Source organism: Moschus berezovskii, chromosome 15 (genome assembly GCF_049115385.1).
Source record: "Moschus berezovskii isolate FMDL1 chromosome 15, NW_MosBer_1.0, whole genome shotgun sequence".
Taxonomy (NCBI): Eukaryota; Metazoa; Chordata; class Mammalia; order Artiodactyla; family Moschidae; genus Moschus; species Moschus berezovskii.
The window spans coordinates 8,938,366-8,963,838 of NC_142474.1; the positions used below are offsets into that span (position 1 = coordinate 8,938,366).

The 25,473-nt window shown below is 55.0% G+C and overlaps 1 protein-coding gene and 1 long non-coding RNA gene across 4 annotated transcripts; one reads left to right on the top strand and one right to left on the bottom strand.

Moving 5' to 3' along the window:
• Positions 1-834: 834 nt before the first annotated feature.
• On the bottom strand, positions 835-5,813 carry LOC148775327 (uncharacterized). Its single transcript, XR_016039105.1, has 3 exons — positions 5,699-5,813; positions 2,227-2,437; positions 835-1,370 (listed from the first exon to the last, which is right to left on the bottom strand). It is a non-coding gene; the product is annotated as an uncharacterized LOC148775327 (long non-coding RNA).
• On the top strand, positions 5,714-25,345 carry ZNF335 (zinc finger protein 335). Of its 3 annotated transcripts, none has more exons than XM_088843727.1 (28): positions 5,714-5,853; positions 6,526-6,764; positions 8,031-8,286; positions 9,198-9,275; positions 9,530-9,835; positions 9,929-10,057; positions 10,897-11,043; positions 12,785-13,037; positions 13,118-13,295; positions 14,165-14,277; positions 15,051-15,069; positions 15,213-15,329; positions 15,415-15,491; positions 15,573-15,733; positions 16,431-16,663; positions 17,537-17,630; positions 17,757-17,851; positions 21,107-21,366; positions 22,174-22,285; positions 22,414-22,788; positions 23,455-23,597; positions 23,681-23,835; positions 23,966-24,069; positions 24,162-24,239; positions 24,471-24,554; positions 24,646-24,711; positions 24,794-24,875; positions 24,967-25,345. In XM_088843727.1, the coding sequence occupies exons 2-28, from the start codon at positions 6,564-6,566 to the stop codon at positions 25,092-25,094; spliced, it is 4,044 nt and encodes a 1,347-aa protein (XP_088699853.1). In that variant the 5' UTR covers positions 5,714-5,853; positions 6,526-6,563; the 3' UTR covers positions 25,095-25,345. The 3 variants fall into 3 exon arrangements, with proteins under 3 accessions (XP_088699853.1, XP_088699854.1, XP_055294051.2); XM_088843728.1 differs by having other exon boundaries at positions 10,900-11,043; XM_055438076.2 differs by having other exon boundaries at positions 8,031-8,271.
• The last annotated feature ends 128 nt before the right edge of the window (positions 25,346-25,473 follow it).

Consider the following 25,473-nt stretch of genomic DNA (forward strand, 5'->3'; position numbering starts at 1 on the left):
TGACAACCATTTTCTTCCCAACAGAGAAAGAAATCAGACTCAGGTTGGCCTTGAGAGGCTCAATCTATTGAGGAGGCCAGTGGATAACTGACCACCTTGCACTGTGGCGTATGTTATGACAGTGACACATAAGAGTGTGCTAGGGGAACTGACACTAGGGTGCTAGTAACTACAGGACCAGGAGTCCTGGAAGGCTTCCTGGAGGCGGGGATACTTAAGCTGGAAGTGGAAAGATGAAGAACGGAGGAGAATCATTTGGAGCTGTTGGGAGGGAGGGAGGTTGTCTGACAACACATACATCATGGCCTCGTCCCAGGTATGGGACTATTGAGTCCAGTTTTCCTATTTCAAATTCATTCTCTGCCCTTCTCCTGTTTCACTTCATATGGCAAACCATGTTTCCTGGGCTCCCTTGCTAATTAGCTTCTGGCTCCATTCAGCCAATGGGAAGCTTTGGCAAGAGATCAGAGAATAAGATGAAGGGAAAAGCTAGAGTCTCTAATCCCCTCTCTCTCAGCCTCGAGGGAAGGGAGGGGATGACTTCAGTAGCCAGAGTCTCTCCTCCATGTTTGCAGAACCTGCTAGAAAGAGGTCCCAGCTCTTCTCTGGGTGGCCCTCAGTTCCTGGTCCAGGTGGTGCCAGCTCCTGTCTTTATAATGCTGGCCCTCGGGGAGGGCATGGCCTTCCTGTGTTGCTAATCTCAGGTTTTCAATTTCCCTTAGTCACTTCTTCAGCCCATCTAACAATTTTGTTTCTAATCCTCGAAATTAGAGTCCCTCTTTTTTTAAGTATTTATTTAAAAAATGTATTTATTTGACTGCACCAGGTCTCTTTTTAAAAATTTTATTTATTATTTCTGGCTGTGCTGGTTCTTTGTTGCTGTGCGGGCTCCTCTCTAGTTGCAATGCTCGGGCTTCTCACTGTGGTGGCTTTTCTTGCTGCAGAACATGGGCTTTAGGGCACGCAGGCTTCAGTAGTCATGGTATGTGGGCTCAGAAGATTCGGCTCCCGGGTTCGAGAGCACAGGCTCAATAGTTGTGGCTCACAGGTTTAAGTATGTAGGCCCTTCCCGGATCAGAGATTGAATCCATGTCTCCTGCACTGGCAGGCAGATTCTTTACCACTGAGCCACCAGGGAGGGCCTGCACCGTGTCTTAGCTGGGTTCTTTTTGGTTGTCATATGTGAACTCTTAGTTGCGGCGTGTGGGATCTAGTTTAGTTTCCCAATCATGGATTGAACCTAGGCTCCCTGCATTGGGAGCGTTGAGTCCCAGCCACTGGATCACCAAGAAGTCCCAGATTCCCTCTTTAGAATTGTCTGGCTCCCATCTTGTTGTCCTAGCCAGAGTTCTGATATTCTGTCTCCTTGTCTATAAAAAGGAGGTTCATTCGATCATTTCACAAATAAGTGTCTAGTAGATTCCTTCTAACTACAAAACTGCGCTAAGTGTTGGGAAGCTCACAGGAAACAAGGCAAATTAAAAGACATGAAAATCCAGGCACTGCCTACCCCTCATGTCTCTGTACTGATCAGATGAGCTGTGTGCATAAATGTCACCTGTGGCCTGGGTCTCAGGAATTGCCGACATCAGGCAAACACTATTTGGACTAGAGCCTGTTTTCTAAGTGTTCTGGGCCTGGAGCCTTTTCCCACTTCCTCCTCCCCCCCTCTAATCCTGACAGAGAAAGATTTAGGACAAATAAATGAATCCTTAATCGACACCATGGGGAGTCAACTTAAGGGACTTATTATCCCGAGTGGTGGTACGGTTTTAAGCTATAAATAGATCTTTCAAGAACAGGTTTCACTAAACCCATAGATGGCAATGACACAGAGAGAGAAGGCAGAGCGGTGCCCCAGAGCACGCCCCTGCTGACCGCCTGCCCCTAGTGTGCTGCCCTCCTGGGGTACCCAGCACAGTGGCAGGAACCCTGGACTGGGCTGGGAGTCAGGAGCCCAGGCTTTGAACCCCAGCTCTACCGACCATCAAGTGCATGACCCTGGACGAGTCGTTTGACTGCTCCCAAGCCTCAGTGCCCTCCTCTGCAACCTGGGAAAGCTGACAGTACTGAGGATCTCCAGTTGTGACGATTACAGGTTTAAAATGTATATGAAGCACTTGCTATTTGGTAAGTGCTCAGTAAGCATTTGCTAATATGATTGTTATTTGCTGCAGGGGGTCTGGCCTAGAATCCCAGCTCTCTCCATTAGACCAGAAAACTTACCGTGTGATTGATCCTGAGCAAGTTATTTGCTCTCTGGGCTTCAGTTTTTCCCCTGTAAAACAGGAAAGTAGTAACTACACTGCCTGGCTCAGGAAAAGAGAGTTCAAGGATCGTCTAAGAACCAGGCAGGGAATCCCCTAGTGGTCCGCTGGTTAGGACCGCATGCTTCCACTGCAGGGTGCCTGGGTTAGATCCCAAGAGCTGTGCAGTGCTGCCAAAAGAGAAAGTGCAGAGGTTAGAGCCAGACTGCCTGACTCTCAATCCCAGCTCCACCCTCACTCGGAGTCCCTTATTGTCCTGCGCCTGTTTTTTCAAATCTAAAATGGAAATAATGATGATAACTACTTCATAGGGCAGCTGTGACGATTAAATAAATAAAGGTAAAGTGCTGAATACAATCACTGGCAGAGTTTCTCAAGCCGTACTTCATCAGTTCAGTTCAGTTCAGTCTCCCAGTCGTGTCCGGCTCTTTCACACTCCTTGAACTGCAGCACGCCAGGCCTCCCTGTCCTTCACCATCTCCCAGAGCTTGTTCAAACTCATGCTCATTGAGTCGGTGATGCCATCCAACCATCTCGTGTCCTCTGTCATCCCCTTCTCCTCCCGCCTTCAATCTTTCCCAGCATCAGGGTCTTTTCCAGTGAGTCAGTTTTTCTCATCAGGTGACCAAAGTATTGGAGTTTCAGCATCCAGTCCTTTCAATGAATATTCAGGATTGATTTCCTTTAGGATGGACTGGTTTGATCTCCTTGAAGTCCAAAGGACTCTCGAGAGTCTTATCCAACACCACAGTTCAAAAGCATCAATTTTTCAGTGCTCAGCCTTCTTTATGGTCCAACTCTCACATCCATACATGACTACTGGAAAAACCATCACTTTGACTATACGGACCTTTGTTGGCAAAGTAATGTCTCTGCTTTTTAATACGCTGTCTAGGTTTGTCATAGTTTTGTCATACTCATATGGTACCTAAATTGCTTGCGGCTTTGGAATCAGAGAGGCCTGCACCCATATACCAGTTCTATCCTCTAGGCTGTATGACCTCGGACAAGTCCTTTCCCTCTCTGAGTTTCAGCTTCCTCCTCTCTATAATGGACGACTAGAACAACCCCAGCTTCTTTAAGGTACTGTGATGCAGCAAAGCACATGAGCATTGCCTGGCTTGAGTCAGATGCACAAAGAAAGTGCTTTCCCTCTTCTTTTCCTCTTGCTCCTCTCCTCAGCAATTTTCTCAATGGTTTACTTGAATGTCCTGACCCAGAGTCCCATCACTGCTTCTAGAAATTGTCCCATCAAAGCTGAGGCCATAACTACACACTGGATGTTCTGGTGAGAAGAACTCTCGATTGGTAGTCAGTAAACCAGATTGGCTTCTTTGTCTTTGCAATGGAAGAATTCTGATATGTTGTTTCAAGGAGTCTGTTAGGAAAGTGAAAATGGAGGAAGTCTTGTTCAGGCTTCAGAAGTTAGAGCAGACCTCTGACCTGCTTCTGACCTGCCTGGACCCTCCTCGGATTCCATGCCTGCAACCATGGAAGGTTGCAAGCACAGCAGGTCAGGCGGGACTTTAGATAAGAAAAGGAGTGGGTCTGTCAATTGAGCCCCTGGAGGTCTGGCCAATCACCCTGGGGTCTAACAAAATCCTATGACTCACAAGGTGAAACAAACAGCATTGTAAAAAAGGTTAAAGTAAAACCAGAGTTGCATTTTTCCACACAAATGGATGATGCTATCAGTTTGCAGCCTGGGATTATAAGGGGGAACCCCTGAAACTGCAGTTTGAAGCCTCTCCCGGGGGTGGATGCACCACCCAAGACCTTTTTCCAACTGGGACTCCAGATTGCTATTAATGAAGGACTTGCCAGCACTAAGTCTGGATGTTGGTTGGCCCAATTTGGTGATGAACATGCTATTGCTCTATTGTTTCTATTTCTTTTAATGACTGGATACTGAAATTAAGTCAAATAGTCTTTTATAAAATATTTGTATTACTTATTGTGTGTGACAAGTAGTTTCTTCCGTTAATGAATACTTTGAACCTAAAACGATAGTAAAACTTTTGGCAAAACAGAGTCATGACCTCGGGCCATGAGCTTTCCCTCTCTGGTCTTGAGCTCCACGACGAAGCTATTACTTTCTGTATCATGACACTCTGCAATCTTGTGATCTGGTGGCAAAGGCCAAGGTTAGGATGAAGACTTAGTCAAGCTAGGGATGAGAATGAACGGCATCCTCCTGAGTCCTCCAACATCCTTGAGGGAGGTGACCTGTTTGAGGGCAAGATACATCCTACTCTTATGGGATGGGGTGGGGCGGGTTGGAGGCGGCTCTGAAGGGCTGAGGAATTAGGTTGGAAAACTGCCTAGTGGGTACAAAACCAACCTGCTGTCATGCCCGTGTTTACCCAGCTCTCCAGGGCTGCTCTAGGAGCCTGGTCAGGCTGAATGGGGGTGAGGGGGAATGAGGGGGCATAGCCAATCCAGAGACCTCATGCTCTATTCCCCTTAACAAAACCTGCTCCTAGGAAAGAACCAGGGAAACGCCCTCATACTCGGGTAAAACAGATCGTAACAGCTCAAAGCACCCTGTCTTTTTAAACTTTTTGCACGAGTTTTTTTTAGATTTCCTCCCCCTTCCCACCCCCCTGGCAAATTTGTATTTTTCAATTGACGAAAGCAACTTATGCAACGCAGAAACTTTGGGGCAAACCCCGGCGCCAGGATCCTGCGCAAAATGCTAAAAAGGCTTAAACAGAGGGTATTGCCAAAAGTGGCATTTTGGGCATCAGAAGGGCGATCATACCTTTCTGAAAGGTGGCAGAACTTTAAGTACATCTACACCTCCTACACTGAACAGGAGAATATGGAGAATGTCTTCACTTCCAGCTTCATTATATAATAAATATGTGTACAAAGCTCAGCAAGAGCTGGGCACTGACTCTTCTCCGTTTCCCCAACTCCAGCAATCGGGACTTGCATCCCAAGTCCCTCTACTTGACGTGAGGTTGGACCAGCCACCTCCCATCTCAGGGCCTCAGTTTCTCCATCTGTAAAACAAGGATTATATGCTTCCCTCTTCCCAGGACACGTCAAACCTAATCGGGAACGATCTGATTGGGTTCGATGAAAAGCGTAAAGTAACCGCTTAAAAGGCAGGCGAAAAGACCGATAACATTTATTCCTCTGTCACCAACCAAACACTCCGTTTCACGTTTTTCTGCGCTGTTCCGGGAAGGGCGTGGCAAGGGCACCGGTAGCCACGCCCCCGGAAGTGGGGCCAGACTCAGCCGCGCCCCGGCCTGCGGCCCAGGGAAGGGGCCCAGCAGTGACGTCACATAGCCACTCCTCTGTGTTCCTCCGCCCTGAGATAAAGTAGCCCCTAACCAGAGCGGATTCTGCCACTCATACTAAGCGACATATAAAATCTCAGATTCTCTTACGACTCTATAATGATTTTCAGGCCCCCGGGCTACCTTCCAGCACACTGGAAGCCTGTCTTTCTCCGGACCGGCGTAGGAAGTAGTCCCGGCCTCCGGAAGGCCGATGGGTCCCTCCGCCGCGGGGGGAAAGAGGATGGCGACCTCGTCGATGCCGGAGTCGGAGAGGAACACCGCTACGAAGGAGTCAGGTGAGCTTCAGGGGGAGTCAGGTCGCCACACCGCACCCTGCCAGGAAGTGGGGCCACACTGCGGGGAGACCGGGCGGCGAGGTCCCGGGCCGGCGGGGCTGTCCGAACAGGGCCCCGGGGTCCCAGGCCCTTTAGTAGCTCTCGCACTTGCCTGAGCGGAAACCCGGCGCCGCCACAAGATGGCGTCGGGCCTGGCGCGCAGGCAGCGCCGGGGACAGCCCCTAGTCGCCAGGCCCCGGGACCGGCTCTGTCTGCCCCCTCCGCACGGGCGCCAGGGGAGGGGGGAGCAGGCCGCTGACCCAGGGGGCCTGCGGGCGGTACCACCGACCCTCCGCCCGGGGGCACTCCGGGGGCCGGAGAGCTGAACCACCGAGGCCACACGGGGCCCGCAGAGGGAACCACTCTGCGGGAATCATGGAGGGGAGGAGAAAAGGGTCAAGATTCCCCGCCACTGACCACCCTCCCGAGGATGAGGGAAGAGTCGGATCCTGGGGGGCAAAGCTTCCTGGGCCTGTTTTCCCGAAGCAACCCGTCGCCGTTCCCTGGAAAGCCCCGCCCCGTCGGCGACTCAGTGTTTGCATCTGCGAAATGGGCACTTGGGCGCAGCTGAGTGGTCCGCGGGGACCGGGAATGAGGCCCACCGGTTCCAGCCCCGGTCACCTCCTCTCACAGAGTGAAGGCCCCGGACCTTGGGCCAGCCCCCCGAGCCGATGGAGGAAAACGAGGTGGAGAGCAGTAGCGACGCGGCCCCTAGGCCTGGCCGGCCCGAGGAGCCCTCGGAGAGCGAGTTGGGTGTGGGCACCTCGGAAGCCGTGTCGGCCGACAGCAGCGACGCCGCGGCCGCCCCGGGGTCAGCGGAGGCCGACGATTCCGGCGTGGGGCAGAGCTCGGACCGCGGCAGCAGCTCGCTGGTATGGACTGCGCTTGGGTGGAGGCAGCGACCGCAGGCAGCAGTGCTTGGCAGTCAGGGGGAAGCAGCCAGCGGGCTTGCTTGTGGCTAATAATTGGTTTATGGTTTACTGTGACCCAGGCCCCATGCCAGGCCCCTAGCATGGGTTTTCTCATTTAAACCTCGTGCCTTGTAAGGCACATACTACTCTTTCCACATCTCACAGAGAAGCAGAGGGACACAGAGTGAGGATCCAAATGTAGGCTGTGAGCTGCGCTGTCCACTGTTGCCCTGCTTCACATCTTGCTCTTCTGCTGATTCACTGGGAGATCTCGTGGAGCCTCAGTTTTCTGTCTGTAAAATGGACCAGAAATATCTACTCCTGTGCGTGCTCTGTTGTGAGCTGCCACCAGATATTTTCTTGGAAACGCTTTATAAAATAGTCTCATGGCTCTGCCACCTCCTAGCTCTGTGGTCTTAGATAAGCTCCCCAGGCTTTAGATGTCAGTTTTCTCATGTGTAAAATGGGGATAATAAATGTCTGTCTCAGTAAGGGTTTTTTTTTTTTTTTTTTGAGGGTTAAATGAATATATGCAAAGCAATTAACACGAGGCTCAACACATGATAAACACTCAGTAAATATCCACACCCTCACCATTGTCATTGTTTGCCAGATAGTGATCATTTTCTGGACATCACATCATAGAGGTATACAACAACAGCCTCCACTTTGGGGCTCCAGGGGTTTCATTGGCTCAGCAGAGATGGATTTAGCATGTGCCCAGCTTGTGCTCAACCCTGGGGTTACAGCAAGAGACAAGAGAGATGTGGTTCTGGCCCTAATGGAATCTGACTTGGGAGCCATGATACTGCAGAGTGAACCATCAAGTGATGGGGGGGGACACAGGCAGTTAAAATGCTGAGGATAGAGGGGTCCTAACTTGGCCTTGGGTGTCAGCGTCAGCTTCCCAGGAGAGGTACCAGCTGAGTGTTTGAGTAGGAATTAGCCATGGTGTGATGCTATGAAGCGTTTCAGGCAGAGGAAACAATTTATTTGACAGCATGGTGAAGCCAGCTTCACCTGACTATTGTGTGGGGTCTTATACCTGATCAGGCCCAGGGACCCTGGGGCTTATTTTTGGGGAGGCTCCGTGACTAGAGGGTTTCTCCCACCGGTCTTCTGTGTGGATGAGGGTGTTGGGTGGCTCCACTCACTATGTTCTTGGGCCCCTAAGGAGCCCTATCCCTGGCTTCTAAGCTTTCTCTCTCCCTGTTTCCTGACCCCCAGGAGGAGGTATCTGAGAGCAGCTCCAGCACAGATCCCCTGCCCCATGGCTACCTCCCTGACTCATCTTCTGTTTCCCGCGGGCCAGTGGCAGGGGTGACGGACGGCCCCCCAGCCCTGGTGCACTCCAGTGCACTGCCAGACCCCAACATGCTGGTGTCCGACTGCACGGCTTCTTCCTCAGACCTGGGCTCAGCCATTGACAAGATCATCGAGTCCACCATCGGGCCCGACCTCATCCGGAGTGAGTCAGGCCATGGTGGGCAAGAGTGGACCCTCAAGGGTTTCCCTACAGAACCAGCTGTGCAGACTCAGGCAGATAACTTTATCACTCTGAGTTTGTAACGTGGAAGCAGTAACCCCATCTCATAGTACTAAATGACTTTGGGGCTTTCCTGGTGGCTCAGATGGTAGAGTCCTCCTGCAATGCAGGAGACCCGGGTTTAATCCCTAGGTCAGGAAGATTCCCCTGGAGAAGGGCATGGCTACCCACTCCAGTATTCTTGCCTGGAGAATCCCATGGACAGAGGAGCCTGGTGGGCTATAGTCAGTCCATGGGGTCGCAAAGGGTCAGACATAACTGAGCGATTAAGCACAAAATACCTGACTTTGCACTGGAGTCTGTTCTAAACACTCTACCGCAGCAGTAGATGATTGATCTTCTTGGTAACCCTAAAAAAGTACAAGCTATTATTGTTCTCACAGTCTAGATGAGGAAGCCGGGGCACAGAGGATGTAAACCAACATAGCCACTGTCATCAGCAAGTGTTGGGCCATAAGCTCAGTCTGACTCCAGAGCTGGTACTCATGATTTGCTAGACGACTTTCTGCTATCAGTGATCTGTGTAAGGGTCGTAGCACTTGGAAAGGCCTTGTGATGGTCTCAAAAGCCAGTCCTGAGAAAGTGGTGCAGCAGCTGGGCCTTAACCTTGGAGAAGACTGGAAAGGAAAAGAGGGAGACCTTCCAGGTGTAGTGGTTAAAGGCGGACAGCTGTGGACTGGCTGCAGGGCCAGCATGTCACACATCCCAGACCTCCCAACAGCCCTGCCCTGGATGGGAGGTGGGTCACGGGGCATCTGATTTCACAGTCGCATGGGTGAATCGGAGTGAGTGTTGGCATGATGGTTGTCCTTATCAGCTGGGCATCCGCTCCTCCTGTCTCTGCCTAGGCTGCATCACTGTGACCAGTGCGGAGGGCAGCGGGGCCGAGGCCACACGGTACCTGATCCTGCAGGGACCAGACGATGGTAAGAGCCCAGCACCAGGCCCATGGAGTCCTGCCATAGGCAGGGGTAGGACAGGCAGGCTCTGCTGCAGACTCACTGTGTGATCTTGGCAGGTTATCTGCTGCCCCTGGCCTCTCGGTTTCCCCATGGTTACTATGGTGGGGTGAGGGTTCTAGGACCCCTGGGCTTGCCTGGGAGGGGCAGCGGTAGCTCCATGGCCAGTTTCCCTCTCCACTTCCCTCTGATTCCCTCACCACCACCCCCACCCCCGCCAGGTGCCCCCATGGCGTCACCGATGTCCAGTTCCACCCTGGCCCATAGCCTGGCAGCCATTGAGGCCCTGGCCGATGGCCCCACATCCACGTCCACGTGCCTGGAGCCACCGGGGGAAGCGCAGGGTGGGCCCAGCTCCCCAGCGCAGCCACCCCTGGGTTCTGGCACTGAGGAGCCGGACTTGCAGAGCCTGGAGGCCATGATGGAGGTGGTGGTGGTGCAGCAGTTCAAGTGTAAGATGTGCCAGTACCGGAGCAGCACCAAGGCCACGCTGTTGCGCCACATGCGGGAGCGGCACTTCCGCCCAGGTGCGTTGATAGTGGCTGGCCTGCCCGCCTGCACACATGGGGTGCCAGGAGTCAGACTTGACAAGCTGGTTGTACCCTGCTCCCCCACCCCAGCGGCAGCAGCTGGTAAGAAGGGGCGCCCGCGCAAGTGGGGCAGCTCGGCCCAGCCCCAGGAGGAAGAGGGCCCAGAAGAGGAAGATGACGACGACATCGTGGATGCTGGTGCCATCGATGACCTGGAGGGTAGGTGCGCAGACCTGCTGCCCTCCCACATCTGCACACACTAAGCTTCCCCCTGGCCCGCATGAAGGGCCAGGAAAGAGGAATTGGCACAGGCGCAGCCAGGAGCACCTCCAGCATAAGATAAGAGGAGCTGGGGCTTTGGGACCAGGAGCTTCATGGCAGTTGTCCAGACTGTGCAGTGAGAAACAGCACTGTGTCTGAGGGTCACGTCCCATCTGTCCAGCAGAAACAGAATGCAAGCGATGTGTGTACGTTTTACTAGCTGTATTAAAAGTAAAAAGATGAATTTAAAGTCAATCATATATTTTATTTACCTATTATGTCTAAAATTTCAGTATGCAATCATTCTAAAAAATTAGCAAATTATTTTTACTTTTTTTCGTTCTCATTTTTGGAAATCTGATGTGTATTTTATACTTTAATTATGCCTCAGTTTAGCTACATTTTGAACGCTCAAGAGTCACATACAGCGAGCAGCTCCTTTAATGGGTAGCACAGTTTTACTTTGTAGACTTGAACGACTAGACACATTTTTCCTAAACAGTGACTGTAACGTGTATTGAGGAAGGGGCACTTTTCTCCTGATTCACATTGAAGCGCGTATGAGCTAATGGTAGGTGTTAAGAATGGTCAGAGAAAGGACTGCAGGGCCTCAAAGACGAGCACTGACAGGCAGCCAGGGGAACACCAGGAGGGCTTCCTGGAGGCAGCATCACGGGGGGGGTTTGGAAGGAGGAGCAGGCAGGGATGGGCAAGTGGGCCTCTTTCCAGGGAAGCTGGCCAGGGGTCAGGGCTGAAAGGTCAAGGCTGCGGCCCTCCTTCTCTTGCTTTCCCCACAGAAGACAGCGACTATAACCCTGCAGATGACGAGCCCCGGGGCCGGCAGCTGCGGCCCCAGCGCCCCACCCCCAGTACCCTGAGACCCCGCAGGAGACCTGGCCGGCCCCGGAAGCTCCCTCGCCTGGAGACCTTGGACCTCCCAGATGGTGAGAGTGGGTCCCAGGGGTGCGGGTGGGGCCCAGGTCTGGCCTCGTTCCCTGCTTGTTTCCGTGGAGCCTGGGGATGGAGTGTGCTGTGCAAAACAGCAAGTCTCAGAGCCACCGGGATGACCTGCCGGCCTCCTGGTGACGAGGAAAGCCCTCCCCTGCCAAGCTCGAGGGTTAAGATACATCAGCTGTCTGATAAGGGTTTTCGGTGGGAAGCGTGGAAGTTGGAATATTTACAACTGAGCTAATTATTATTAGAACAAGAATAAGTCTGAGGTCTGAGACGATGTCACAGGAGCATGGACTTGGAGCGTGGCAGGCACGGGACGGGGGAGACTCCCATGGACAGAATGCCAGTTCTGCCTCCTACCAGCTGTGTGACCTGGAGCGGGTCGCTCTGCCTCTTGAATCTCTCCTTCCCTTATTGGGAATGGAGGTGATAGCAGCTGCCTCTTAGGATTGTTTTAAAGCTTAAATAGACATGCCAGAAATACAAGGGAGTGGTTTTTGTACATGCAGTTGTGTGTGTGGAGGAGTGGTTATATTTTTTTTAGTGTTCTTTTTTTTTTCTTTTCATTTTTGGCTACACCTTATGGCGTGTGAGACCTTAGTGCCCCAACCAGGGATCAAACCCACACCCCTGGCATTGGAAGCACTGTGTCTTAACCCATGGACCGCCAGGGAAGTCCCTAGTCTTCTTGGTAAAGTAACTTTTTACTGAGGTATCTGTGCAGGAAAGCACGTGTATGCTAACTGCACAGCTCTGAGTTTTTAACCAGTTTTCTGTATGTGCTTATTTTTGGCTGTGCTGAGTCTTCGTCGCCTCGAGGGCGTTTCTCCAGTTGGGACGCACAGCCTTCTCATTGCCGTGGCTCCTCTTCCTGAGGAGCACAGGCTCTTAGGGCTCGCGGGCTTCAGTACTTGCCGCCCACAGGCTCAGTCATCATGGCTCCCAGGCTCTCGAGCATAGGATTAGTAGTTGGGGCGCACGGGTTTAGTTGTTCCACAGCATGTGGGATCTTCTGAGATCGGGGATCGAGCCTGTGTGCCTTGCCTTGGCTGCCAGATTCTTTACCCGGGTTAGTGAATTTCCACAAGTGAATGCATCTGAATATCCTGTTAGAAGCAAGATGTTACCAGCATTTCCCATAAAATACTTTGAACTTTTTAAACATGTTTTGAATTTTTAAAACATTACAGTGAAATACTGTTAGTGTTTTGAATAGGCAACGTATTCGGATGTTTTGATGGCAGAGGCTTTGCAACTGTGTGCCATGAGGTCTCCTCCGTCCCTCCCATCTGCTCTTCAGCCTCCCACCCTCCCCCGAGAAAACCAGTGATTAAGTGTTGCTGTTGCTCCCCAGACCTTAGAATGTCCCTGTGAGGTCACAAGAGCAATAGTTACCTTCTTTTGACAGATGGGGGAAAAGGAGACTCAGAGAGGGCGGGGCTTTGCCTGAGGACACACAGCAAGTTGGTGACCGAGTTCAGCCTGCAGGCAGGTCTTCTGGCCAGGAGGTCTTAGCTCTCCCAGTGCTGCTCCAGACTGTGCCGTTTAAGGCATGCGGTGCTGACTCTACTGGAGGGGATGTGTGTCCACACTGCTGTCTAATCGCGGCTGCCTGCATCTGTCCCGCAGCCTGCTGTGCCCATCAGTGGTCTGTGACTGTGTGTGTGGGGGGTGTTTCTTGACTGGCCTCTGACACACCTGTCCACATCCGTCCTGCTGTGTCCGTGACAGGTGTGGAAGGAGAGCCTCTAGTGAGTTCACAAAGTGGACAGAGCCCTCTGGAGCCACAAGACCCCGAGGCACCCAGCTCCTCGGGGCGGGGACACTTGGTGGCCCTGGGCAAGGCCAACCGGCCCCCCGTGGAACCCAGTGTGAGCCAGTCAGATGTGAGGAACGCAGCGGCGTCCTACCAGGATGAGGCTGACACCCTGCCCCGCCGCCGCGGTCGGCCCTCCCGGCGCTTCCTTGGCAAGAGATACCGCAAGTACGGGCGCCAAGATGAGGGCTGAGGGTGGGGGGTGGCAGCCCAGCCCCTCCAGACCTCTTCCAACGTCCTCCGAGCAGGTACTATTACAAGTCCCCCAGACCGCTCCTGCGGCCCTTCTTGTGCCGCATCTGCGGCTCCCGCTTCCTGTCCCACGAGGACCTGCGCTTCCACGTCAACTCGCATGAGGCCGGCAACCCCCAGCTCTTCAGGTGCCTGCAGTGCAGCTACCGCTCCCGTCGCTGGTCCTCACTCAAGGTGTGGCTGAGGGGCCTGGGCCGGAGGGACGCTGGCTGGGAGAGGGCCCCGCAGGGGTGTGGAGGTGACGGGCACCTTCCTGCAGGCTGCACACTGCAGAGTCACACCGTGTCTGAGACTTGCCTAACCACCAGCACACCTGGCAGGTGGCCGGAAAACTGCTTTAATCTCCTTCACTGTGTTGGAAAGTCTCCAGCAGGTCCTTTTCATCATCTACCCAGAGGTGCCTATGGGCCTGCAGCAGCCCAAGCCTGTCTTGTACCTTGTAGATGCTCTGATGTCATCCTCACGTAGCCTAGTGAGGTCTTAAGTGTCAAGAGTCCCATTTATTATTATTATTATTATTGGCTGCGCTGGGTCCTTGTTGCTTTGTGTAGGCTTTCTCTAGTTGCAGTGAGCGGGGTCTGCTCTTCATTGCGGGGCCCAGGCTCTAGGCATCGGGCTTCATAGGTATGCAGACAGGCTTAGTTGCTCTACAGCCTGTGGAAGCTTCCTGGGTAGGCACTGAACGTGAGTCCCCTGCATTGGCAGGCAGATTCTTATTCCACTGCGCCACCAGGAGAGTCGAAAGGTCCCATTTTACTGACCCAGGAAGCTACAGCTTGGCTTGGCCAGAGTGAGGTGGAACCGTTGTGGGGGCTGGGGGTACCTCGAGCTCCGATGGCCCAAGTTCTGTGCTTTCTGCACACATGGTGCTTCCTCCCTCAGACTGGGCCTAGAGATTGTTCTCTGGACCTCGGCAGGAAGGGTGGGGAGCAGGGATTGTTCCAAGGTGCAGTGGGGAGGCACAACTCTAAGGCTGTAGGCACAGGGCAGGTGGGCAGGAAGGGAGGTTATACCCCAGCCCTGTCCTTCTGCCTGTCTCCCAGGAGCACATGTTCAACCACGTGGGCAGTAAGCCCTACAAGTGTGACAAATGCAGCTACACCAGCGTCTACCGGAAGGACGTCATCCGGCACGCGGCCGTGCACAGCCGGGATCGGTCAGTAGGGCTGGGGAGGCAGAGGCCCAGGGTGACCCCAGTTCCCACGTACTGAGCCCCTGCTCTGGGTCAGCCCCTTCAGAGCACATGACAGGAGCGGGAACGGCAGGACAGTTCATCCCAGATCACTTGGCTCAGAGCAGGGCCGTGGGGGCGCCTCGAGGTCTTTTATTCTGTCTTTCCTGCTTCAAGCTTTGTAAATTGGGGACTATCATCGTTGAGGTGGTTAAAGGAAATCGTTTACCTAAAGGGGCTCAGAAAAGGATCTAAAGCCAGTTTTCTGTTATACCTTTTTTTTTCTTTCTCTTTGGCATGGCTTGCAAGTTCTTAGTTCTCTGAGCAGGGATTGAACCCAGGCCCCAGCAGTGGAAGTGTTAAGCCCTAACCATTGGACCATCAGGGGATTCCCTCTTATAGGTTTTTCTTTAAAAATATAAATAAAAAGGGAGGAGGAGCCCTTTGTCCACATGAGATTAGGGCACCAGGTTGAACAAGCACTTGGTTCAGCAGCTCTCTACCGCTGCATAATTTCTGAGTCTTTAAAACACAAATGTGTTTTGCGACAGAGAGAAAATGGCTTGTTCCTAAAGCTAAGTTGCAGAACTTACTTACCGCACACCTCTTCACATTTTCTCCAGCGAGCTCCAGTAGGGGAAAGCCCTTCTCACAGAAGGGTGCTAGGATCAGGGCTGAGACTGGGTCTGGTCAATGGGAGAGAGTCTGGGGTGGGCTTGGGCACGAGATGGTCTGACTCCTGCGTCTTTCTCCCTTAGGAAGAAGAGGCCAGATCCGGTGAGTCGGGGGCTCGGGCCTGGGAAGGATGCCTGCTTGCGGGCTGCCCGTGGGGTGGAGGGGCGGGGGCAGGAGGCTCAGGCACAGGCTCACCCTCCCTGCTTGCCTTCTGTGTCCACCCGGCCCCTTCTGCCCCTTCCCAGACCCCAAAGCTGAGCTCCTTCCCCTGCCCCGTGTGTGGCCGTGTCTACCCCATGCAAAAGAGACTCACTCAGCACATGAAGACACACAGCACCGAGAAGCCCCACATGTGCGACAAGGTGGGTGGGGCTGAGTGCAGGGCTGGGGTGTGAGGGGGCCTGCTGGGGGGCGGCTCCCTCATCTAACCCACTCCACCCCCTGCAGTGTGGAAAGTCCTTTAAGAAGCGCTACACCTTCAAGATGCACCTGCTCACCCACATCCAGGCTGTCGCCAACCGCAGGTACACCCCCAAAGAGCCGCTAGGGCTGCAGCACCCCACCGTGCCCCACTGCTGAGCTCTCTCCACTCTGACCACTTCCAGGTTCAAGTGTGAATTCTGCGAGTTTGTTTGCGAGGACAAGAAGGCGCTGCTCAACCACCAGCTGTCCCACGTCAGCGACAAGCCCTTCAAGTGCAGCTTTTGCCCCTATCGCACCTTCCGAGAGGACTTCCTGTTGTCCCACGTGGCCGTCAAGCATACAGGTCTGGCCAGCCCCACCCCTCAACACAGCAGGGCCCCGTGGTGGAGGCTCAGCTCTGTCTTGTTAGCCATCCCCCCTTCCCCCCAGCCCCGGCAGCCCCAGCTCTTCAGTGGAAGGGAATTGCCACCCCACCCCACCCAGGACTGTTGCTCACCTGAGCTCAGATCCCAGCTCAGCCAGCTCTTCTCTGTATGACCGGGGGTCAGTCTTTGCCCTGTCTGAGCCTTTCTTAGCTGTGAAAGGAGAGAATCAGAAGTGCCAACCGTGTGGTTGTTTTTTTTGTTCCCTGAGCTCTGTCTGTTCTGGGCGCTAGGACTCGAGACAGGTCTCACATAGGCCCAGCCCTCACCAGAGGAAACCACAGAAGATGAATGGCAGAAGTTGTCTCTTGTTCTTGGTGCCTGGCCCTTTGGCAGGCACATGAGGGAAGGCTGGAGAACGGGAGCCAGGGGTGCTCTTAGCTGGATTCCCGGCTCTCTGTGGGGAAGCAAGTTGGGAGAGCGCTGTGTGGTCACGTGACCTTGAACTGGGTGCTCGGAGGAAGGCCACGCGCGCAGAGGGAGACCCGGCTGGTCTCTGTCGGGCCTGCCAGCAGGGACAGAGCGTGGGAGTCAGTCAGCTGGAGAGGTCCTTGGGGTCACAGAAGGGTTCCCTGAGGGGGCGGGCGATTCCAAGGACGACGCCTCGTGTGCCTGCAGGGGCCAAGCCCTTTGCCTGTGAGTACTGCCACTTCAGCACGCGGCACAAGAAGAACCTGCGGCTGCATGTGCGCTGCCGGCACGCCAGCAGCTTCGAGGAGTGGGGGCGGCGCCACCCTGAGGAGCCCCCCTCCCGCCGCCGCCCCTTCTTCTCTCTGCAGCAGATTGAGGAGCTGAAGCAGCAGCACAGCACGGCCCCCGGGCCCCCCGCCAGCTCCCCAGGACCTCCTGAGGTAAGCGCAAGCAGTGGGTAGAAGGGGTCGGGGACGTGGGCCGCGAGGCCGTGTGACGCCGCCTCCCCCAGCCCCAGGGTCCTCATTGGCACGCCGGGTTCAACGAAATGAGCCCTGCCTCCACGGACGGGGCTGAGGGGTGGCAGAGGGCACAGAGATGCCGTCCCTAAGCTCCGAGGACGGGTGGGCTTTCCAGTGTTAGTAATAGAGAACGCAAGTGTCAGCAGCCACGTCGTGGTAACAGTTTATTATTCTCTCACACGAGAGGCGTCCAAAGAGGAGCAGCCCAGGGCTCATGGGGCAGCTTCCTGGTCAGTCGTCAAGGACCAAGCTCTCTCAGTATATCTGCCTACGCATATGATTCCCGTTTTTGTGGTTGCCTCATGGTCCAGTATAGTTGCAGGAGCTCCAGCCTTCCTCACCATCCCAGACAAGAAGCAGGAGGAAGGGATGGGGGAAGGGGAAAAAGGATGCCTGCCATCTATCCATCTTATCTTCCTCATGAACTTTACCAAAAGCTCCTGCTTAGCCATATGGTCACACTTTATCCAGCTGCAAAGGAGGCCGAGAAATAGAGTCCTCGTGGCTGAGTACGTTGCCTGCCCCCTCCTAGCCCCTAAAGATGGACCACCACAATGTGCTGGCAGAGCATAGAGGGGCTCTGGAGTCAGCCAGCCTTGTGTTCAAGCCCCAGTTCTCCTTACTAGCCGGGGGATCCTTAACCTTAGTTAGCTCATTGTAGCGCTTAGTTGGTAAATATCTTGAAGAGAGTAAAGATCAAACAAGCCAATAGATATGAAGTGTCTGACACATAGGAGGTGTCTTGAATCTGAGCTGCCCCCTGTCACCCTTGGCCATATTCCCACCCCTCAGATCCCCTCAGAGGCTGCACCTTTCCAGTCCCCTGAGACCCCTCCACTGCTCTGTTCTGATACCCTGGGTGGCGCCACCATCATTTATCAGCCAGGTGAGTTCTGCGGGAGAATGGGAGCAGGGACAGGGCTCATGCTGGTGGAGGCCGAAAGCTGGTGGGGAGGAGGCTTGGGTGCCAGTTTTCCAGCCCTTTCTAAGGCTCAGGTTCCACCCGATTCAGGGACTGCAGAGTCGACAGCCATGGCCACACAGACAGCCTTGGACCTGCTGCTGAACATGAGCACTCAGCGGGAGCTGGGTGGCACAGCCCTGCAGGTGAGCTCCTTCCCGGCCTGGCTTCACCCTGGGTGTCAGCTCTGCGCTAGACACTGGGAGCGGAGGCAAGTGGTGAAGCAGACATGCCCTGCCCTCAGGGAGCTCACAGATAGTGGGAGACAGATCCACTGGACCCCAGTGGGTGGATGCAGGGGAGGGGGGCCGGTATGCCAGGGAGGCCCCAGGAGACCAGGGAGGGCAGATGGTCTCCCACTCCACACTCTGGAGTCACCAGCAACATCCAGTGCGCTGAGCAGTAAGCGCCACAGCATGCTCAGGGCTCTGCACTGGCTTCCCAGCTCGCCCAGAGCCCTCACTCCCTGCCGCCTCCCACAGCTCTCTCCAGCTCTGACCTCTCGCGGGGCTCACGCGCCTTAAACCCAGCACATCCTCCCCCAGTTCATCATCTTGCTGGGCCCAGCCGCCTCCCCGCACCTCTCCATGCTTCTCTAAGGCGGGGAAAGGTCTGTCAGCACCTCCTGCCTCTTAGCCTCTTGGAAGGATGGAAACTGTGTGTTTGAGGTGATAAATCCCAAGAACTTGGAACAGTAACATGCTGCTGTTACTGTTACAGAGCTCCGTGGAGGAGGGAGCCTGTTTTGAACCTGGAAATCTTCATAGGGTTTAGTTTGTAGCATTTGGGGGTAGGGAGATTTTTAGATAGTTTAATGTATCAAGCTTTTATAGTTTTTGCTTGTGGTATCATCCTTAGAAAAGCCTCTTCACCTCAAGAGCATATAAACATTCATTGATATTTTCTTAGCATCTCATTTTTTACACTTAAATCTTTACTCCGTCTGGAGTTTATTTTTGGTATATGCATGAAGGTAGGGGACTAACTTTATTTTCCCCAAAAGTCGTCCAGTGCAGCAGATCAGATCCTCTCAGTCGTTTGAAACATCCCTTTTATCATGCAGTAGATTTCCCTGTGTTTCTGAACAAGGGCTTTTCTTTTGGTCTGTTTGCCATTCTCATGCCAGTATCATGCATTTTGCTTTGTTTGTTTTTCTGATTACAAAAACACATGCTTGTTTTTGTAAACCCAAAATGAGTGATAAGAAATGTTCTCTTCAGAGGGTGAAGATCTTTAGGTTTCCTCCCCTCCCCTTCATTTCCACTCTTAACAGGTTAATAAGCTTGTCTGCAGAGTTGTGGCCAGTTGCTCGGTTACACAGAGATCTTTTGATCTTTAAAAAGTGGGGTCGTGGCATCTGCGCTTATGGCCAACCTAGCTCTTCTTCCCTCTGCAGCCTGGCCGCACACATGTGTCCGCTCCTTCCTGACGTCTCCACCTCATTCCGTCATAGGGGTGTTCTGAAGCGTATCTCGTCAGTCTTTTATGCATGCATGGTTTCCAGTCTTTAAGGAGCTCAAGGCAGTGCTTCCGTGAACATATATTTTCAGGTGTTTATAAACATGTATTTTAGTCGTGGGGTTAAAAGAAGCCTCCTAGAAACAATCAGTGGGTCCCCACCCTAAGCATGACTCCTTCTAAAATGATGTGTTGGGACTTCCCTGGTGGTCTGGTGGCTTAGACTCCTCGCTTCCGTGGACAGGGGCCAGGTTTGATCCCTGGTCAGGAACTGGATCCCACATGCAGCAACTAAGACCTGGTGCAGCCAAATAAATAAAAATTTCGAAAATGAAAACATACGTCATTGCATGATTGCCACTAGAGTGTGCTTCCCCACTGCCTGACCAGCTGCACACCAGTCTCTATCAGTCTCTTCCACGTCGTAGGCATGTATGTCAGGGTCCTAATTGATAAACTTGCGATCACAAGAGAGATGGAGTTTCTGTATGTTCACCGACCACTTTATTTCTGCTCTCACTTACCTGCTTGTAAATTATTAGTCGTCTTATCACTTTGCAAGGGCTCTTTGTATGTACAGGAACTCCACCTTTTATCTCTAATATGCATTGTTAAATACCATCCCCCCCCACCCCAAGTGTCTCTGTTTTCTGGTCTCATTTTCTGATTCATGTTGCTGTAAGTTTTAACATCTTCTGTCATGATTAGGAAAATCTTCTCACCCCAAGGATTACAGAAATACCCATATTTTCTTCTAATCGGTCTTGAGTTTTATTTCTTATATTTCAATCTTTAATCCATTTGAAGCAGACTTTGGAGTAAAATGTGAGGTAGAGCTCTGATGTTTGTGTTTTCTTACTGGTTTGTCACTTGTTCTTCTACCTCAGGATTTCTTAACCATGGTGCTTTGGGCTAGATAATTCCATGTTGAGGGGGCTGTCCTGATCAGCATGGGATTTTTGGCAGCATCTTTGGCTTCCCTGGTGGCTCAGAGGGTAAAGTGTCTGCCTGCAATGCAGGAGACCAGGGTTCGATCCCTGGGTTCGGAAGATCCCCTGGAGAAAGAAATGGCAACCCACTCCAGTATTCTTGCCTGGAGAATCCCATGGACAGAGGAGCCTGGTGGGCTACAGTCCATGGGGTCACAGAGTCAGGCACGACTGAGCGACTTGACTTTCTTTGGCCTCTACCAGCCAGGGGCCAGTATCCACCCCCCGACCCAACTGTGACAATCAAAACTATCTGGAGACATTACCCAATGCCCCTAGCGGGCAGTAACATTTTATCCTGTCCTTGTTAAGTCTCTCTAATGCCCCTAGGGGGCAGTAGTGCTCTATCCTGTCCTTAAGTTTCTCCAGTGCCCATAGTGGGCAGTAATGCTCTATCCTGTCCTTGTTAAGTCTCTCCAGTGCCCCTAGGCAGAGAAGGCAATGGCACCCCACTCCAGTACTCTTGCCTGGAAAATCCCATGGATGGAGGAGCCTGGTAGGCTGCAGTCCATGGGGTCGCGAAGAGTCGTACACGACTGAGTGACTTCACTTTTCACTTTCATGCATTGGAGAAGGAAATGGCAACCCACTCCAGTGTTCTTGCCTGGAGAATCCCAGGGACGACGGAGCCCGATGGGCTGCCCTCTATAGGGTCGCACAGAGTCGGGCACGACTGAAGCGACTTAGCAGCAGCAGCAACAGTGCCCCTAGGGAGCAGTAGTGTTCCAAACTGTCCTTGTTAAGCCTCTCCAGTGTCCCTAGGAGGCAGTAGTGCTCTAGCCTGTCCTTGTTAAGAGTCTCTCCAGTTGCCAGGAACACACAACTGGGCTTGTGTCCGTGAGAGGTGGCAGCACTGAGTCCGGCAGGAGAGTGGGCAAGCTTTGAGGCCCGGAAATAGAAAAGGACCTCAAACGCCAGCTCCTGCCACCAACCCCACCTGTCATGCTGTTGCAGGTGGCCGTGGTGAAGTCAGAGGACATGGAAGCAGGGTTAGCGTCCTCTGGGGGGCAGCCCTCCCCAGCAGGCGCCACTCCCCAGGTGGTCACCCTCCACATGGCAGACCCAGGAGGCAGCGTGGCCTCCGAGAGCCAGCTCGGCCCCCCTGACTTGCAGCAGATCACCCTGGCCCCTGGGCCGTTCGGCGGGGCTGGCTATAGTGTCATTACGGCCCCCACCGTGGAGGAGGGCACATCGACTCCCAGCACGCCTTACAGGTGAGCCCTGCAGCCGTTAATAGGTGTGGTGAGGGGAGTGAAGGGAGCACCCCGCCCACCCATGCCCAGTTCACAGGAGGTAAAACTAATACAGTAGAACGATGGGACTATAGGGGTATGGTCTCCCTCACGGGTTAAGGGCTACTTAAGAAATTTCAGGCACTTGATGTTCGTGGACTCAGCTAACCACTCCTGTGGGATGCGTGTTTCCCTCAATTTACACGTGAGGAGGGAGTGCAGTAGCGCCCCGAAGGTCAGACGCTCAGTGGATCTGAGTCTGGCCCGTGGGCCACGTGCTTCTGGTTCTGGATCCCTGAGGTCTGGCCAGTTCTGACCTTCGTCACACGCTCGGGCTCCTCAGCGACATCAGATGCCCCACCCGCTGCACTTGGGTTCTTCTAGGCTGAGCGAGTTTAGGGCAGAAACGTTTGTTTTCCATGTTCACTGAACCCCTGGGCCATCGGAGGAAACCCTGAATTCCACTACGGGAGGGGAGTCAGGAGCCCTGCCTCCCCACTCACCCTCCCCTCCTGCCCGGCTTGGTCAGACTTGGGCTTGATTCCTGGAGCCTTTCATCTCATCACTCCATGTCCGTGAGGGGGTGGGGATGACCACTGCTAAGCTGGACAGTACACTGGACACTTGGTCCCTGCTTGTGAAAAAGGCAGTGGAGGTCTAGCTGGTAAAGGGAGGAGCCTGGTGTTCGTGGTCCACCGTGAAAGGAGGGCTCTCCCAGGAAAGGGGCTCCCGTGGCCCGCCAGCCTCCCCTGGAGCTCAGCTTCCCACTCCTGGCATCTGTGCCCACAGTGAGGAGCCCCCGGGGGAGGCAGCCCAGACCGTGGTCGTGGGTGACACCCTGAAAGAAGCTGGTACGCACTTCATCATGGCAGCCGACGGGACCCAGCTGCACCACATCCAGGTGAGGCTGGAGGGGGGCCGCCGCTGTCCCATGCCCCGCCCCTTGCTCCCTGCCTCCGTCCCTCCCCCAGCCCCGCCCCAGCCCCTCCGCACCGCCCTCTTCCCTCACGCCCCGCCCCCTCTCCACAGCTGACTACAGACGGCTCCATCTCCATTCCAAGTACGGAAGCCTTGGCCTCCAGCGCCAAGTGGCCCCTTGTGCAGTATGGGGGGCTGCCCAGAGATGGTCCTGAGCCCCCAGCTCCAGCCAGGAACCACCGACCAAGGGACCCTCAGGGTTCTGCCTCCCCACCTCCTGCAGCCAGCAAACCCCTGGGCCTGGTAGTGCCACCCTCGCCACCATCTGCAGCTACTGCCTCATCAAAGAAGTTTTCCTGCAAGATCTGTGCCGAGGCCTTCACCGGCCGAGCAGAGATGGAGAGTCACAAACGGGCCCACGCCGGGCCGGGAGCCTTCAAGTGCCCTGACTGCCCCTTCAGTGCTCGCCAGTGGCCCGAGGTCCGGGTAGGTGCCCTGTCCCTCTGCTAGCCCCTGTCTGTGTAACAAAGCTTGACTGAGCACCTTCCAGGCTGGATCTTCCGCTCCCCACTGGGCTCAGGGGTGACTCAGCAAGGCCTCAGCTCCCAGGAGGCTCAGTGTGGTAGGGAGACACACCAGGCAGGGACTAACACCTGACAGTGTCCCCAGGGTGAACGCAGCGCACACACAGGGAATGAGTCATGTGGACTTGGGGTGCTGGGGGGACTTCCTGGAGGTGGTGGCTGAGCTGGGTTGGCAGGAGCAGAGGGGTGGCATCGTGAGGCAGTTGGGGAGACACGAGGTGTCCAGAAGACAGAGGGCACGGTCCCAGGGGGGGTCTTGGGGCTCCATCCCGAGAAGGACCAGTTCTCAGATCTGACCGCACGCTGAGTCCTCACACAGCTCCAAGGGAGGGGGGGCCCAGAACCCAGAGTGTCGGGGCTGGGGGCGACCTTCAGAGGCCCCCTCTTTGAGCCAGTACGTTTCCCAGGGGTGACCTAAGGGTGAGCAGGGACTGGGCTCTGAGCGGCCTCAGGATGGAGCCAGCGGGGTCTCCCCCAGTGCCTGCAGAGCGGCACCAGACCGTGGGCACAGGCCTGGTGTGTGGGGAGCCGTCTGTCCTGAGCAGTGCTGCCCCCGCCCTGCTCACAGGCCCACATGGCACAGCACTCCAGCCTGCGGCCCCACCAGTGCAGCCAGTGCAGCTTTGCCTCTAAGAACAAGAAGGACCTGCGGCGGCACATGCTGACCCACACCAACGAGAAGCCCTTCGAGTGCCAGCTCTGCGGGCAGCGGTGAGGCTGGGTGAGGCCCGCCGGGGCTGCCGGGCCTATGCGGGGTGGGGGGACGCCCCTGAGCCAGCATCCTCCCCCCTCAGCTTCAACCGCAATGGGCACCTCAAGTTCCACATCCAGCGGCTCCACAGCCCTGACGGGAGGAAGACAGCGGCCCCCACTGCACGGGCCCCAGCGCAACCCCCTACCCAGACCATCATCCTCAACAGTGATGACGAGACGCTGGCCACACTGCACAGTGAGCAGGGCCCCAGGGTGGACCCGGGACAAGCCACTGCCCCAGGGCACACCCTCGGGCTGGGGTGGAGCCGGGCCATGTCAGGTTTCCCTGGAACCCCTGAGCGAGTGTCCCCTTCCTCCCTGCCCAGCTGCCTTCCAGTCCAGTCACGGGGTCCTGGGTCCAGAACGGCTCCAACAGGCACTGGGCCAGGAACACATCTTCGTGGCCCAGGAACAGACAGTGAGCAATCAGGTGAGAGCCTGAGTTTGGGGACCCCGCTGGCAGGTTGGGGACGGGTGGGGGCACCCAGAAATCTGAAGCTAGAGCTGGCTTGGCCGTGACAGGAAGAAGCCACCTATATCCAAGAGATCACCACAGCGGACGGCCAGATGGTCCAGCACCTGGTGACGTCTGATAACCAGGTAAGCTGCTGCTGCTGCTGACCACCTGGGCCAGGGGTGCCACCCTCCCCAACCCCCAAACCCTGCTCCCAGAAGGAGGGGGTGCAATACTTTGCAAACGATCCCTCTGGGGGGTCCATCCTTGCAGTTGCCATTGCTGATGGGGTGGGTGTCCCTGGCCACCCTGCTCTGCCATCCTTGTGGAGCTCCTGGGGGGCGGGCTGTCAGCACCTGTCTCTTCTCCCTTCTCAGGTACAGTACATCATTTCCCCGGATGGAGTGCAGCAGCTCCTTCCCCAGGAATACGTGGTGGTGCCCGAGGGCCATCACATCCAGGTAGGCTAGGCCTGGGACAAGGCCAGGGGAGCGGGGTGGAGAGGTGCTGACACCTCCTTCCAGGATCACTATGCGGGCTTCCTCTCTCCAGGTACAGGAAGGCCAGATCACACACATTCAGTATGAGCAAGGGACCCCCTTCCTTCAGGAGTCCCAGGTAGAGCCCCTGGGGACCCAGGGGAGCAGAGGCCCGGGTGGGGAGCCTGTAAGGCCGCGTCTTACTGGCTTCTCTCCTCCAGATTCAGTATGTGCCTGTGTCCCCGGGCCAGCAGCTGGTCACCCAGGCCCAGCTTGAGGCTGCGGCGCACTCAGCAGTCACAGGTATGGGGCTAGACCCTGAGGGCCTCTGGGGGCCTGGGAGCCAGGCCTCGTTCCTGGGCCTCAGGTCACCGTGCTCTCCCCTCCCTGGCAGCGGTGGCCGACGCCGCTATGGCCCAAGCCCAGGGCCTCTTTGGCACGGAGGAGGCGGTACCTGAACACATCCAACAGCTGCAGCACCAGGGCATCGAATACGACGTCATCACCCTGAGCGATGACTGAGCCCCAGGAGCCCAGCGTAGACCGTGGATGTTGATGGGTCTGCCCTGGGGGTGGAGGCCCATGGGGACTCCCTCCATGCTCCACATAGGCTCTCCAGATACTGAGCAGCCAGCATCCTGTCACTCCTGGGGGGCCAGACCTGTGCTGCTGGGGCTGGGGGACAGCCATGGGCCCCAGCCAGGACACGCTGGGGGCCCCAGCCTGCAGGCAGGCTTCAGGAGAGAAATTTATTTTTGTTGGCACGTGCCCACTGGTCTCTCTGACTCAATAAAGGGACGAGAGTCCAGCCTTGGCCCACTCCTTTGTCCGTGTGCTACTACAGCTGGAACCATGCATGGCCAGGAAGCAGGAAGAGGAGCCTGTTAGCACCCACGAGGGT

Coding starts and splice junctions, on each gene's coding strand:
- ZNF335 (XM_088843727.1), top strand. CDS start 6,564: ATGGAGGAAAACGAGGTGGAGAGCAGTAGCGACGCGGCCCCTAGGCCT. Junction 10,058..10,896: donor TGCCATCGATGACCTGGAGG/GTAGGTGCGCAG, acceptor CTTTCCCCACAG/AAGACAGCGACTATAACCCT. Junction 15,330..15,414: donor AGCCCCACATGTGCGACAAG/GTGGGTGGGGCT, acceptor CACCCCCTGCAG/TGTGGAAAGTCCTTTAAGAA.